Source organism: Spinacia oleracea, chromosome 4 (assembly GCF_020520425.1).
Source record: "Spinacia oleracea cultivar Varoflay chromosome 4, BTI_SOV_V1, whole genome shotgun sequence".
Taxonomy (NCBI): domain Eukaryota; kingdom Viridiplantae; phylum Streptophyta; class Magnoliopsida; order Caryophyllales; family Amaranthaceae; genus Spinacia; species Spinacia oleracea.
In genome coordinates this window covers 155,394,310-155,409,368 of record NC_079490.1, presented here as the reverse complement: position 1 = coordinate 155,409,368, position 15,059 = coordinate 155,394,310, and the positions used below count along the sequence as shown (strand labels likewise).

At 34.6% G+C, this 15,059-nt stretch overlaps 1 protein-coding gene and 1 long non-coding RNA gene across 3 annotated transcripts; one reads left to right on the top strand and one right to left on the bottom strand.

Moving 5' to 3' along the window:
* Positions 1 to 330: 330 nt before the first annotated feature.
* LOC130460088 (uncharacterized) lies at positions 331 to 2,420 on the top strand. Its single transcript, XR_008919995.1, has 2 exons — positions 331 to 1,933; positions 2,056 to 2,420. It is a non-coding gene; the product is annotated as an uncharacterized lncRNA (long non-coding RNA).
* Positions 2,421 to 4,223: 1,803 nt separating this feature from the next.
* LOC110792308 (cytochrome b-c1 complex subunit 6-1, mitochondrial) lies at positions 4,224 to 12,953 on the bottom strand. 2 transcript variants are annotated; one of them, XM_021997125.2, is made up of 5 exons: positions 12,840 to 12,953; positions 11,513 to 11,557; positions 7,288 to 7,375; positions 4,597 to 4,686; positions 4,224 to 4,505 (listed from the first exon to the last, which is right to left on the bottom strand). In XM_021997125.2, coding segments are annotated over exons 2-5 (213 nt in total). In that variant the 5' UTR covers positions 11,515 to 11,557; positions 12,840 to 12,953; the 3' UTR covers positions 4,224 to 4,472. The 2 variants fall into 2 exon arrangements, with proteins under 2 accessions (XP_021852817.1, XP_021852819.1); XM_021997127.2 differs by having other exon boundaries at positions 12,767 to 12,876.
* Positions 12,954 to 15,059: the final 2,106 nt, after the last annotated feature.

Sequence of the window (15,059 nt, the reverse complement as noted above, 5' to 3'; positions counted from 1 at the left end):
TAATGTTTATTGTTATTGTTATTGTTATTGTTATTGTTATGGAATATTAGTTGATTAATATAATTTAAGTTAGTTTATTAATTTATGATTATTTATTGTATGTTTATGTTATGTGTGTCTTTTGAGTTGTTTATTAATTTATTTAGTTAATTTTTTTTATTTTAATAAGTGTGTCTTTTGAATTTTCTCTATTTTATTTAATTATAAAAAATGTAGAAAAAGGTAGATTGATGAGGTGATGACACTTGTCATTTTGTCACCTATGGTTACAGTTTTTAAATACTAGGTATAGATTAGAATAAAAAATAATTTATTTGGATATTCATACTCTTTGTCTTTCCTGTCAGTTATTGACTTCATCAAGTCATCCTCAAACGTTATGGAATTCTTTCGGTTTCTTTTTCTTTTGTTTCCAATCCTTAATTCCTTTCCCTTTTATCTTCCACAATTATGATTTTATTTTACTTTCTTTCTCTCTTCGAACCAAACAACTCACTATTTTGTATTTTACTCACACTTCTTCTTCAACAATTTGTAAAGAAGGAAATTTTTTGATATCAGTTTGATCGAAAATAATTATGTTTCTATATTTAAAAAATCAAATTAGTTTCAGATGGTTTTTCGTTGGTTTATCAATACGGGTTGTGGACTCATGGTTGAAGGATATCGTTATTCGGAGAAAATACTGATGCAATTTGTGGCATTTAATTTGCATCTTCTTGATCAACAAATACTCCTCAGATTGATGGAGGGGTGATGTAAGTAGAATACATCGAATTTGGGAGCAGTTGATGGTTTTGATTGAATCGACAAGGCAATAGGTATTTTTGTTTGAATTAATTTTTACAATTTAATCTATATACCCGATGTTTGCTTTGACAATGTATGGTTCCAATTTCAACAATTTTTTCTCTAACTTTCGAGTTTTAATTTAGATCTTTAGTGTTGATGTGAGAATTACTTATTAACTTAGTTGTTATCGCTGTTTAGAAATTAAATTGATAGTTGTTTCATGGAAAAATCATAATTTAAGTTTTTTTTTTTTTTTTTTTTGATTCCAATGAGCCACAAGGGCAATATAAATTACAAATGGGATGGGGGATTCGAACCCGAGACCTATTGTACACAGGCCCTCAGTCTTAACTACTAGGCCAAGACATCATTGGTATAATTTAAGTTTTAATTGTGTGGCTTTTTGTTATTTTTAGTTAGGTTTTTATTTTATTTTTATAATCATGGCCGAAGCACACTATTGTTGAAACTTGAAAGAAAACTGATGCAATTTGTGTTGATATTTATGACCAGGTAATTACTTTATAATTTTTTTAACCGTTTAATTGTTGGTTTCTTTATTCCTTTTAAGATTTAATTAAGAGTTGGAGAAAATTTGGATTCTATCATTTTTAATGTATGTCCTGTAAGAGTATACCAATGTGTTGAATTCACTTGAATGATCTTCAAATATAGAATAGATAGTGTTAAGTACTGTTTGCAAATAATATGTTACAAGTTCTAGATTTTATAGTTTGACCACGGATTCATAAGATAATGATTTATTTTGTGTGATATGAAGTTTTTCTAAAAGTAATGAATTGGTTGTGGAATCTTGATGCCCCTTAAAGTTGTTTGAAAATCTGTTTTCTATTCTTCATCACTGGAATTGTTACGAATGTTGTAATAACAATTAACAAACGTTCTTCTTTTTTAAAAAGCATACAAATTTTGATTAATTCTAGAATCTCTATAAAGGGGAGTTAATTTAATGATCCAAAAGATCACACACGCGTGATGTTGCAAGAATCAAGTGCAGAGTGGTTGTTATTGGGTAATTTGCAAGCCTCATAAGACATGGGAATTCATAGAAGCAATATGGTATGGTCGTTGCTTCAAAAATATAAGCCTGATAGTCGTACTGAAGGTCTTATAGCCGTTGGTAACTAATTTTCTTTCTAGAGAACTTGTGCATACTTAATTTATCGTGTAATCGATAGTACATTTATAAGTATGCTTATTCATATTTTCTTTCTGGATGCATGCATGCATAATGCATTGCAGGCTGTATGTTCTTGGTTGCGATGCGATGCGATGCGATATTGTGAGAACAGATGTACCATTTACTAATTTAATTCTCTTTCCCCGGGTGATGTTGCTACTCACTACTGTTCTCTTATGATTTGATCTATTATTGGTGGTGATTCCTTAGAAGCAACCGTTGTGAGTTTGATTCGTTGTTGTAAAAATACATCATATGTTCTAATTTGATAGTATAAAGCAACTCATTTACTTTGCTATACAAATGTAATGGCTATACTTTAAAACATCGAGTACTGACTACTTATGAGAATAATATGTGAAAGAGTGTTTCACTTAATTTTGAGAAAATATGTACTTTATAGTCATTAATTTATTTAAAAGATTAACCCCACGGACTTTAAACTAGTTTAATATTCATATCCTAAATTGTGCATCGCACGAGTATTGTACTAGTTAAATTTATAATTTCTAGTATTCTAAAATATAAAAAATAAAATAAAAAGTTAAACAACCTGTATTTTGGTCCTTGGGTTTACTTCCTCCGTATTTATTTAAGAGATACACTTGGCCGGGCACGGGTATTAAGAAAAAGAATTGAATTAAGTAATAAAACAAGTGGGGTTGAGTAGATATTTTAATAAGAAAAACAAGTGGGAACTATGTCATTTTAGGGAGTGGGGGTTGGGGTGAGGTGTAGATATATATTATTTAATTAGATGGTGGGGTTGATAAGTTACCAAAAATGATAAGTATATCTCTTAAATAAATACGACCGGAAAAGACAAGTGTATCCCTTAAATAAATACAGAGGAGTATCTCTTACACATGTTTTAATTGTTTTTCTTGACTATGACCCAAAAAAGTGATGGACAGACTCTGACGATATGATGCAACTTCAACCACCACCACAGCCACTGCCACCTCCTCCGCCACAACCTCCGCCTCCACCACCACCACCTCCACCTCCCCACAACCACCTCCACCACCACAATCAGTAGTGGATAAAACACTATGAGAAGCTGCTATAACAACAACTCCACCTTCACTGTCTCTTACACTAGTTTTCTGTGTGCCACTGCTAATTTTACTTTGTAGTTGCTTCTTTCTTATCAGATAATCCAATATCAGAAGCAGCAGGAACAAAACAAATATCCCAACTAACACCACAATTCCACAAGCACTTGCAGTACCACCAGAACCAAAACAAAAAATTTCATCTTCTTGGACAGAGGACTGAGAGGAGACGTAAGGCAAAAAAAAGAATTATAAATCAACAATTTTCTTTGGTGCCTCACTGCGCACCCTTATCCGCAATTTATATTGCTATAATTCAATTCATCAACAAATAACATACATTATACAACAATAGGCTACACTGGGGGATATCACAAATTCTTATTTATAATGGGTGTACAATAAATATTGTACACCGGAGTAAAAGTTGACTTAAAATGCTCAAAAGTTACATTTATATATGTAAAAGTCACCTATTTTGTAATGATAAATTTTTTCATTTGAATAAAAATTATTTCTTCAAAATCACTAATAATGTATAAATTAATCATTTAACCCTTTATAATGTTTATCTATCAACTTTTTAATTTTATAATATAAAAGTTATAGAAAAATAGGTTAAAGTTACAAAAAACTGCATAAAAGTTATCATGGTGTACAATAAATTTATTGTACACCTTATGCGCGCAAGACCTTTTTCTTGAAAAGACAAATTCTTATTTATAAGGGTTGTACAATAAATATTGTACACCAGAGTAAAAGTTAACTCAAAATATTTAAAAGTTAAGCTTATATATGTAAAAGTTATCCATTTTTTAGTGATAAATTTTTTCATTTTAATAAAACTTATTTCTTCAAAATCATTAATAATGTATAAAATTAATCATTTAACTCTTTAAAATATTTATTTATCAACGTTTTTTTACTAATATAAAAGTTAATCAAAACTAGGTTAAAGTTACAAAAAAAATGGGTAAAAGTTATTTTGGTGTACAATAAATTTATTGTGCACCTAGTGCGCGCAAGACCTTTTGCACTACGATATGTTTGGAAAGAGGAGAGTGAACCATAAATATACAAAACCCTTGGGAGTTTGTGAGGTGTGAGATTGAACCAACACAACCTCCACGACAATTTATAAGGGTTGATGAAGTGTCCAAAAAAAAACACGAATATTAAAAGCACAAATCAAGGTGTTTCAGATAAGCGATTCTGTCAAAACAGGCACACCGTCTTTTATTCTAGAAATAGTCTCCAGTGTGCTTAAAAATTACTGTTATTTTTGCTTTTTAAGTGAACAAAAATTAAATTATAATTCAAAGGCATTCATTGTGCAGCACAAAACCACAATGTAAGAGAAGGAAGGTGAGCTAGCACCATAGCCGCAAGAAATGAGTGGTCTTCAATCCAACACCATGCTTTTACTATTTCAGCTTAGCGAATAATCTTGGAGCAACCTGCATTTAGATAGAAGAATAAGTTTCAAGTGACCACGAAAGCTTACAAGCCTAAAGTATCTTAATCAAATCAACAAGTTGGAAAACTTACACATTTATCAATACAAGACCAGTAGTCAAAATACTGTCCTGTGCAATGCTTATGTCCACTTTCATCATCCTTGATTCTCTTCACACATGCCTGCATAATAGCTTCTACAATTAGAATGCCATTTTCACCTCAGCTCAAAGAAAGAAAAGAAAAAAAGGGTGCACTATTTTAATTTCCATGTACATGCTGAGTAGAACAACAAAGAAAGTGACTAATACAAAATAAAAGACAGCCGTCACCCCAAAAATAAAAGAGAACAAACACAGCTACGAGAATAAAAGTAAAAGGGCTGGTCACAACATGTGTGTATGTGTGTGTCTGTGTGTGTGCGCGCGCCTGAGGGGTGTATTAAGAATAGAAAATTAGGTCACAACAGCAAATATTTGCAAAAGTGCAACAAAAAGAAGACTAGGAGCAGGCTTTCTCTTTTATCCATTGTTGCTGTTACGCAATCTCTTTTTTTCCTGTTTTTCTTTTCCCAGAATGAGTTCAAAGCCAGTATGGAAAGTAGGTAGGGTTTGAAAGCAGAGAGAGATGAATTTCCAATTGATAGCCTTGCCGAAGCATATATCTTAACGACTATGAACCATGCATTATTCAATTGCCTTCCATAAGGGCCCCACATATTTTGCTCATGATGCAGACTCACATAAATCAGAAGCCACCCCAGTCACCCACCAGTAAGCACTTGCCAACTAGTTCCCCTGTGTGAATGAAAATTTCAGCAAAATTATCAAAATAATCATTCTACCTCCCTATATCCTTCTCCAAAAGATCACAACTCCAAAATCCACCAGAAAGTCCGGAAACTAAAACCAGCAGATAACAACATACCAGGACCACCCGATATTCCCAGTGCTTTTTCTGCATAATGTCCGGGGCTACTTCCCTGTACCCCATCTCTAACATATGTATTTAATTGGTAATCATATAAAATCTATGTCATTGCTAGTTCACTTAGTTGGTTATCATTTGTCAACACTCCAACCATCTGAAAAGACAGAAAGGTCTACAGTCAAACTGAAATCCAAATTAACAACTGACACAACATCTTTCAGAATTCATCTACGATCCTCTTTTAAGATGTCAAAGTAAACACCATCCAACCTCCGGAACCACAAAAGACTCCTCACCTAAGCCAAGAGTGGGCATACAATAATTCATGGAAAGCCAAATATCCTTTAGTCAATTTAAAAAATACTTACCATCCTCAGCTCTCAATCAACAAAACCACTTAACTTTAAAGCCCCGAGTAAAATACACCAACTTTCAAGATCTAGAAAGTCTGCGTTCATCAATCCTAAAATGAAGCTATCCAACCTTTTTACCTATATAATAGATTGTAACTAAAATAATAGTGCACAACCCAGGTTCATTGTCCCATTAAACTACAACATATTTTCCAATCCGACAGCTGGCAGTAAGGTTTGACAACATCCAAACAGTACTGCAAACCTGTCCTACTATTAACACAATTAGACAGCAAAAACTCATGATAGCAGCAGGCCGCGATGTCTGATGAATCAAGAACAAAGAGCAATAAAGCTGGCCCAGCAACATTGTTATCCAGTCTAACTCTGGCTAAATGCCTAAATCTACTTCAATCAGAGGAGGAATATCCTCAGCTCCAAATACCAAATGTAGTCTCCACTTCCATAGCGATCGCCATAGTTGAAGCATGAATAGAGCCCGAATATCATTTTAACATAGCAAAAACTAGACAGCACAAATGGTATAGACCTAATAAAGTTTGTGACAAGTTAAACTGTTCAGCATAAAATTGTAAACTAACTGGTGTGTTGTTCGGTGTGAATCTTCATATAACGACTCTTCCGCCTCAAAGTTCCAAAAGAAATGATCCGGAACTGGCGGTTCCTAATCGGTTCTGGGAATCGACTTATTTTGTCACCTCTACAGAGTGGTAGGCCTAGGCCTAATTTCATAGTAAAGGTGAAAGATCGCTAATTTTGACCACCCATGACAACCCTCTTTCTACTTTCCCGATTTGTTTCCACCCTTTAAACCCTTAGATAGAGGCAAGTCTAATCACATGGTTGGTGCATGGAGTTCCAATGTGGAATAAATCTTGCCAAAGTTATCTGGACAAGAACTTCCATAGGATAATCTTACTATAGTTGTTGCTAATATATGATGATTAAGCTGCATCGATGCAGGGAATAAGGCAGTCCCATGGAACCAATATTACCAGCCACATGCCGGAAAAGGGTTCTTTAACATCAACATAACATTATAACTAGGACAAAAAATATATAACTCCCATGGTGGCATCAAAACTTTTTTTACACTACAGAAAGAATAGAAAACGCGACTAATTTATATATCTTTCAACAATAAAAAGTAGAAAAAACTGATTTAAGTCTTTATCTTCATAATATCCCAATATCAGCACAACCAAGTGTTCGATATGATGAAATCATGCATCATCAAGTAGCAGATAACCATGCGGAAGTTACAGAATCGGATACCTTGCTTTCTAAATTCTAATTTTCTTCTCAGTTGTAAATTTGAATAGATAAGTATGAAATCAATTCAATTAATGGAGCACTGAACCCAACATTTTTTTCTTTATAAAGCAATGATCAAATGAATAAATCCTAAATTTTAATTACAGAAAAGAATGTTCTGAAAAAGTTTCTTTGCTGAGAGATTTCAGTTCTAGCATTGAGTTACCTGGTAATCAAGTAAGGGTTTCACACATTTGGGCTTGCAAATGCTTTCTTCAATCTCCCTCTTGGGATCAACAGGCTCCTCGTCCGCCCTACATATAAAAAGCAAGGTGGAAAATACGTAAGATGACATTAATACTCATTCAGTCAAACAATTCTACTATCTCTCTCGTTATTCTATTTTGCTGGCTGGTAGGTGGTGGGGGTGTGGTTCATTGAGCAATAGAAAATAAAGAACGAAACTGAAATGAGATTTCAAAACTAGTTACTGAGTATTCCATGTCCACTCACATATGGACAGTGTAGGGATTTGTTCTATGTCCTACCATGCCAGCATAAAAACGAAAACAAAAGTGGATGACGCTGGCAACTTCAGTTGTTTTGAAAAGACAAGAGTTGACATAACTTGTAGGAGAGGGGAGGGGTTAAAAGAAGAGGCACGGAAAGCAGGCGACAGCTCAAATATCAAAGAGCAAACTAAGACAGGAAAACAATATAATAACAACCTTAATTTTAAAAAGCACGAGGCACCCGAAGCGCAAAGGGTCCCTATAGCCTAAGCGTAAAGCGCGCTCTTCTTGTAGGTGATGCGCACCCATTATACATTGTTTTTTTTTTCTTGTGTGGTGCATAAATTTGAAATAAAAGAACCCAGAAAAGTTGAGGTAAAAACTGCTGTTAAATTACCTGAATGGAACAAAAATTAGACGGCTGCAAACTGTATAATACTTCCACTTCCTTTGTTCTTTTTTAGTTGACAAATTTATTTTATCACGTTTGCAAATACAATAATTCAACCAGTAATATCTTTAATTATCAATGGGTAAAAATTATAAAAAGTTGATATTATAAATCAATATAACGAGACGGTTATAGCAAAACCCCACATGACTATATTTTTCAAATAAAAGATCCCAGAAAGGTACAACTCACATGAAGTTACACACGAAACTACAAGCTGTAATTTTAATTTAAAAAAATTAAGGGAAACCAGAAGGAGAAATCGAGGAAGACATCTAGCCGATCAGGGCTACCTAAAAACATGACCAGTAACGATCACCGACGGTAATATGATCAGCGACAGAGACACCAAAGCACTTCCAGTTCTAATGACTGAAGACCCCCAATTTTGAATCACTCTAAAATTAGGGGCGAAATGGAAGCAAATTCATGCAATTGATTGAGGGTTTTGGGTCAAATTAGATTTCTTTAGCCAGGTAAGTTGTTGATTTGAAGAAATACCGGTGTTCATTAACCTTTTTTTCTCAATTTGTTCTTCCTTGTCACCTCCATTCTAAAAGGCGACAGCCTTGCATTTCACCCAAAGCGATTTTCTGTTCGCCCCTACTCGCCTCTCGCTTAAGCGCGCTTTTTAAAACTAAGCTAACAACTCACCAAAAACACCTTTAAAAAAAAATCAAATGTAACTTAATGCTAAAAAGTTAAATTTAGAAAAACCTTTGTGGTTTGCATACCATCACACAAAAGAAAGCTACACTTCGCTATCAGTACTTTCACTATGTTCACTGATGGCAATTAAAAGTAAGATTTGATAGGCAACCTCTTAAAAAGTTCATTCCTCAAAATTCTTATATCCAAAATCTATCTCAAAGCTTGGTCTATTTAGGGATCAAAATTGCAATCTTGGCGCTTCTATACTTCATCGATGCCATTGTAGGTTGTCTAAGTGACTATTTTGTACAATAAAAAAAACTATTAAAGCGATAAGTAGTAGATATTCCCCTATACATACAAAAGTCAAGGAACAAAAACCATTTAGGTCCTCTACCAAATGAACCATTCATAATATTCTGCCCAACTCCAACCCCTGGGACAGGCAAGCAATTAAGCAATGTTCTAAGTAAATCACATCACCAAAGGTCTCCAACAATACGATAGAATGAAATTTGATTCAAGTTTTCACAATTCACAAAGCCATGACCCTTCAACTGTTATTTTCAGTTCACATGTCCTGCTATATAAGATATATGAATTAACTTCCACAGTTCCACGTTTATGAAATCTACTTTTCCTTTCTCCTTTTCAATAGCACCAAAATTCTTAGGCCATACAAGACCAAATTGAACAAAACCAATAACGACCAACTCAAGTACTCAATAGCCAAAGAGAATTCAAGAATAAAAACTATAGGACAATCACCATCTTTCAGCCTATTTGCAAAAGCTAAACCCACTTGGGACACTAAATTTCTTTTTATCATTGTGCATATTCCCCTTTGGAAAAAAAAATAGGGACTTTTCCTAAAGGCTTCCAAACATCCTCAACGAAGAATCAACATTATCAACCCCCAAAAACTAACATAAAGGCGAAAGCCATCATTTGGCTCCTTACAGATAAAGCATTAATCTTAATAGGAAATTCATTAATGTAAAGATTTGTTTACCACTTTCCCTTCATCAAGAAAGCTAGAAACAATTGAATCAAATTGCTTATGCTTTCCATTTGGTGACACTACTTCGTTGTACCATAGCTTTCCACCCTAAAAGATCAGGGAGATGACGTGTAAAAAGTTGACACTGTGCCAAACATTAACCAAAAAGAGCATTCCAGATCCACCTTTCATTCTAGAATCTAGATTCTAAGAAGTCAACATAGATTTCCAAATAAACCACCTTCCCAACCCATTTCTTTACTAAGAAAACATTTTAAAGATAGCCCTCTCTCCATTAGCAAGACTCACACATTTTGAATTTTTGACTTAAAACTATTCTTTCGCCGAAAGTTAAGATAACTTCAAGGCAATTTTCTCTTTAGGGAGATTAAGAATATATTTACCATTTTAATTCGACAACAGGAAACAATCATAATAGATTTCCAAGTAACCACCTCCTCGACCCCTTTCTTTACTAAGAAAACATTAGAGAGTCCTCACTTCATTAGCAAGCCTCTAAAGCCTTTTGAGTTTTGCACTTCAAAACTATTATATCCTTGAAAGTTAAGACAACTTTTTGATCATTTTGTCTCAGGGTGATTAAGTACAAAAGAAAACAGGAAAATAATATTCACAAACATTAATTCTCAATTACCAAAAAAAAGGAAGATAAAAATCATAAAATCATATGTTCCACCTTCCCCATAAGGAAAAAGTCATCATTAAATAGAGATAGTAGATACGATGAAAGAAAACATGGACACATACATAAAGGCAATAATCCTAAAGTGAAATATACACATCAAGAAATGAAATTTTTTATGAGAACTAGAAAAAGTGGTCTTGGGGTGCATTCATACACATCAAAACTTCCATTGTCTGTAAACTCATGAAGTGTTGTTTCTAGATCTCAAGGAGTGAGCTCAGTAATTTAATTTCCCCCTTAAATACAAAATTTAAAGGCCATTACGTTCAATATTCCAGAACTAGACAAGAGTTAAGGACACAAAAAGGGAATATTCCCAATGGTTGTTTATGTTCTCTTTTTGTCTTTGAAATCCTTGTGTCCCATGAGATCACCACAACCCACATCCATTTGATCCCTGATTCTCCTTGTTGCAAAATCAAAAGGTAAAACGAAATAAAGAAAAACACACACCATAACTGTCAGGCCGTCAAGTTTCAGGGTAAAAAAAGAACCAAAGGAAGAAAACATCTCCCTTACCCATGAGTTCAATGCCTCTATTTTCATCAGTCATTACAAACTGATTTGTGGCTCATTATTTACAGCATGCTTAGTATCATTTTAATGGTGGGCGTTGATACTTGATATCAAGAGTTTTGTGCATAACAGGTGACTAAATCCAGAGACACGCCCTTCACCGTGAGCAAGGTGAAAATATTTGAATCAACAGTGAGAGAAGGGTGGTAAGAACTGTGCACTAAAGCTAGCTGTGGAATTTGACTTGAACCTTCTCTATGGTCGTAGTTTTAAAGTTGAGAGACTTGTGTTATGGTTGAGTTTTTGTTGGGTGTATCTTGGTAAGAAGAGGATTGTCGTCCATATAATACAATGTTGCAAAACTTCAATACTTAAAAATTTATGTTATTAGTATTAAGTTTAACAATTCATGTTCATAGAAACTCAATCTTGACATGAAAGTGATGAAACATGTTGATAGAATTTTGACTTTTCATGGGAAAAAAAATAGAAAAGGGCACACAACTACTGAAACAAGAAAGGTTGCAAGATAGGAGGAATAAGAGGGTCCTCCCAATGAAATCAAATAATTAATACTCATATTAGTTTGTGGGTAAGGAAAACATATATACTTACATAAGTAAGAAGTTGAAGTGTGATTAACGAATGGATTGTCCTTGCCTGCAACATAACATCAATGGCTTATGAGAAATAAGTGTTTAAAGCACTGTAATACAACAGATTAGTAGAAAGCTACTGTGGCTTAAACTCTTATACGGCTTGCTTGATTTCTAGTTGCTAAGGACTAAGGAGCATCGATTCCCAATTTACCACCAGCTAAAAGACACTCACGGACACAAAGGAGCAGCATTGAACAATGATGCAGAAAACCAACTTCAAAAGGGCAAGTGTAAGACAATATGAAATATTCGTGACTCGTGAGCGTACAAGTAGGCAGCAACTTATGAAAGACATTACTGTAATCAAGAGCCTTCCTGGTGATGGCAATACTGACAAACAAATAAAAAAATAGGATATCGAATAGTAGATTCTCCACATTCAACTAATGCATACAGGCCAATAATAGCCATCTACAAAATGCGAGAGAAGAACAAAAGCATATATAACGTCAACAACCCCAGTAGAAAGCACTTTGCTTACAAATAATGATCACAGGTGAGCATAATTCCGAGTGCTAATACCATCAAATGCAATATGTATTCCTTCAAAAATGTGTGCATCGCGTAACATTGATCTCACCACTTAATCAGGAAATTAGTATTTCTCACCCTTAAATGCATCTAAAGACGGTGATTATAAAACCAACAAACTAATATCAGTTCATTGCATCAAATAAGATCATTGCCGCTATTCCTTTTCACCAATTCAGATAGCATAAACAACACATTGGATTTCATATTTCACTGGTTCAATCATTTTTCACCAATCAGGCCAATCATATTTAACCGCTTCGGATAGTTGAGCATCATCTTGAAATGTCAGATGCTACTAACTTTAAACACAATTCCAACCAACTCCCGATCAATAACATAACAATTAACGGACTACTATAAAATCAAATGAAGGAAAATCAATCATCTGCAAAACAAATCCTCTCTAGACTAAAACCATGTGTTTAACATCAAACCCAATACGAAATTCGATTCAATAAACCAAGCGAAATAATCTTAACATAAAACATGATTAAACTATGAAAATGAGAATACAACATAGCAATCTATGCAACTAAATTAAACCAGAGCTTTGACCCGTTTCTTAGAAAAAAAAAACAATTACAGATTAAGATCTTTCGGTAACATGAAATGCAAATCGTAAAAACCCTAACGTACAAATTTCATGATAAGATTAAAACCCTAAAAAAGATGCTACCTCCGTAGATTTATCAAAACTGAAGGAGACGATCGTAAAGAATGAGGAAGAGAGAGGAAGAGAGAAGTCGCACCTGTAGATTTGTTTGTAGATCACTGAGAAAATGCGAAAAATGCTCAACTATATGTGTTTGGGAAGAAGCACCTTTGTAATTAGGGATTTCAGACCCGACCTTTTTAATGGGTTTTTTTTGTTTGTTTGGGTGTTTGGGTTTACTGTGATCGGGCCATGGGTCAACAATCTCGATATGACAAAAGCAACCTGACATAGTGACATGAGTAACCGAACCAACCCGCAATCTTTTGGCTGCCCTCGCCAAGCTGGTTGTACCCCGCCAAATGACGTCGTGTGATGCGGGTACAGCCGGCGCTGGCTGTACCCCAAAACGACGTGTCGACGTCGTTGGGCATCTTTTTATCCCCTTTCTAAGTTTTCTTTTTTCCTAACTTATATTCTTTTTTGTTTTGTTACTTTTTCTTCAAGTTGCGTGATTTTGTTTTTTTAGGATTCATTACGATTTTTTCTCTCTCCTATTTTCTCTTTCCTCTATTTCGATGGAGCTTGCAATTATGGAAGATTGTGAAGCTCTTTTCGAATCTAATTCTGGAATTTTAAGTGCATTGATGGTAGAATGTAAGTTTTATATTTGTTATTTTCATTTATTTGTTTTTGATTTCAATGTTTTTTATATTTGTTATTTTCATTTATTTGTTTTTGATTTCAATGTTTTTTATTTTTGTTCTTTTTGATTTTATATTTTGATTCTAAAATGTGTTTAGAATTTGGTTATTTTTCGTGTTTTCGGAGGATATTTCGATTTGATTTGTACCTTTTTTTTTGTAGAATTACTTTTTTTTGGCGATTGTACGTTAGTTTTTGTTCGTTTTTTATTCATAATTTTATTTATTATCAATGCAAATATTGTTAATGAATATTTTGGCCAAATCTTATGAATATTATATATTTTTTATAAAATACATATTATGTCATGAATTTTTGAATTATTTTGTCCCAAAATTTTTTTATTCATTGTTTAGCTATGACATCCTTAACAAATATATGAATATTCAGTTCAAGGAAATTGAACATTTTCTACAATAATAATGAACATTTTATTTAATGAATTTGAATGTTACGTATTTTAGTAATGAACATTCTATTTAAATATATTGAATCTTATGTATTTAGATAATGAACATTGTACTATCCTTCATCATTCGGAAACGAATACTCCATTTATGAACATTCGGAAACGACGGATCTCGGTTCCAGTGGGAGCTGAAATCGTCAAAAGGCAAAATAAAGAATACTCCGGAAATGATGATATTGCCGGAAACGGAAATATGGTTCATGACGGAAATATAAATATTATCCAAGTCGTAGATGTTGCCGAAAACGGAAACATGGTTCGTATCGGAAAATATTATCGGAAATAGAAATATTGCCGAAATCGGAAATATTGCCTGAAACGGAAATATTAACGGAATCGAAAATATTGCCGGAAAAAGAAATTATTTCGGGAATCGGAAATATTAACGGAAACGTAAATATTTGTTTGAAACGGAAATGGATTCCGGAATCGAAAAACGAATCGGAAGCTCGACGAGCGACAAGCCGGCAAGCGAGCCGGCCCATCGCTCGACAAGCAAAGGCCGATCGCATAGCACTGAGCATGAAGCCCAGCGCCAACGCCCAGCCGATGGGCCGCGCCAAGCAAGCAAGGCAGCAAAACACGATGGGCCGCGCCAAGCAAGCAAGGCAGCAGCACACAGTGGGCCGCGCCAAGCAGGCAGCAACAGCACCGTGGGCCGCGCCAAGCAAGCAAGGCAGCAGCAGCACCGTGGGCCGCGCCAAGCCTGTAAGGCAGCAGCAGCAGTGCAAGCCCGCCAAGGCAAGGCCGCAGCGCGCTGGGCCTTTGGCCAGCTGTGGCTGTGGATTGGCCTAGGCAGGCACGCGCACCAACGTGACCCGTTGTGGCTGCATTGGTTGCTTCGTCTTGGGCTCCAAGAAAAGTTCGATTGCTTAATTCCCAAGTAACATTGGATTAAGTATTCCTAGTCCTACTAGAATTGATTTAATTAAGAGTTTAATTAATGTTATAATTCTAATTGGATAAGAATTTCAATCCTAGCAGGGTTGGTAATTCTCTTCCTAGTAAAACTCAAATTCCTTATTTCCTACCCTATAAATATGAGGCTAGGGCCTCATAATTATATACATCAATTACAGTGAAAATCATATTCTATACTCTCAGTGTGTTCAAGGGAGAACATAATATATCCTAAGCAGAATA

Bases quoted from the DNA above. Each gene is read 5' to 3' on its own strand.
- LOC110792308 (XM_021997125.2), bottom strand. The intron at 4,687-7,287 runs GTAACTCAATGC...GCTATTATGCAG, and splicing joins AACCCTTACTTGATTACCAG to GCATGTGTGAAGAGAATCAA. The intron at 4,506-4,596 runs GTAAGTTTTCCA...ATCTAAATGCAG, and splicing joins GGTCTTGTATTGATAAATGT to GTTGCTCCAAGATTATTCGC.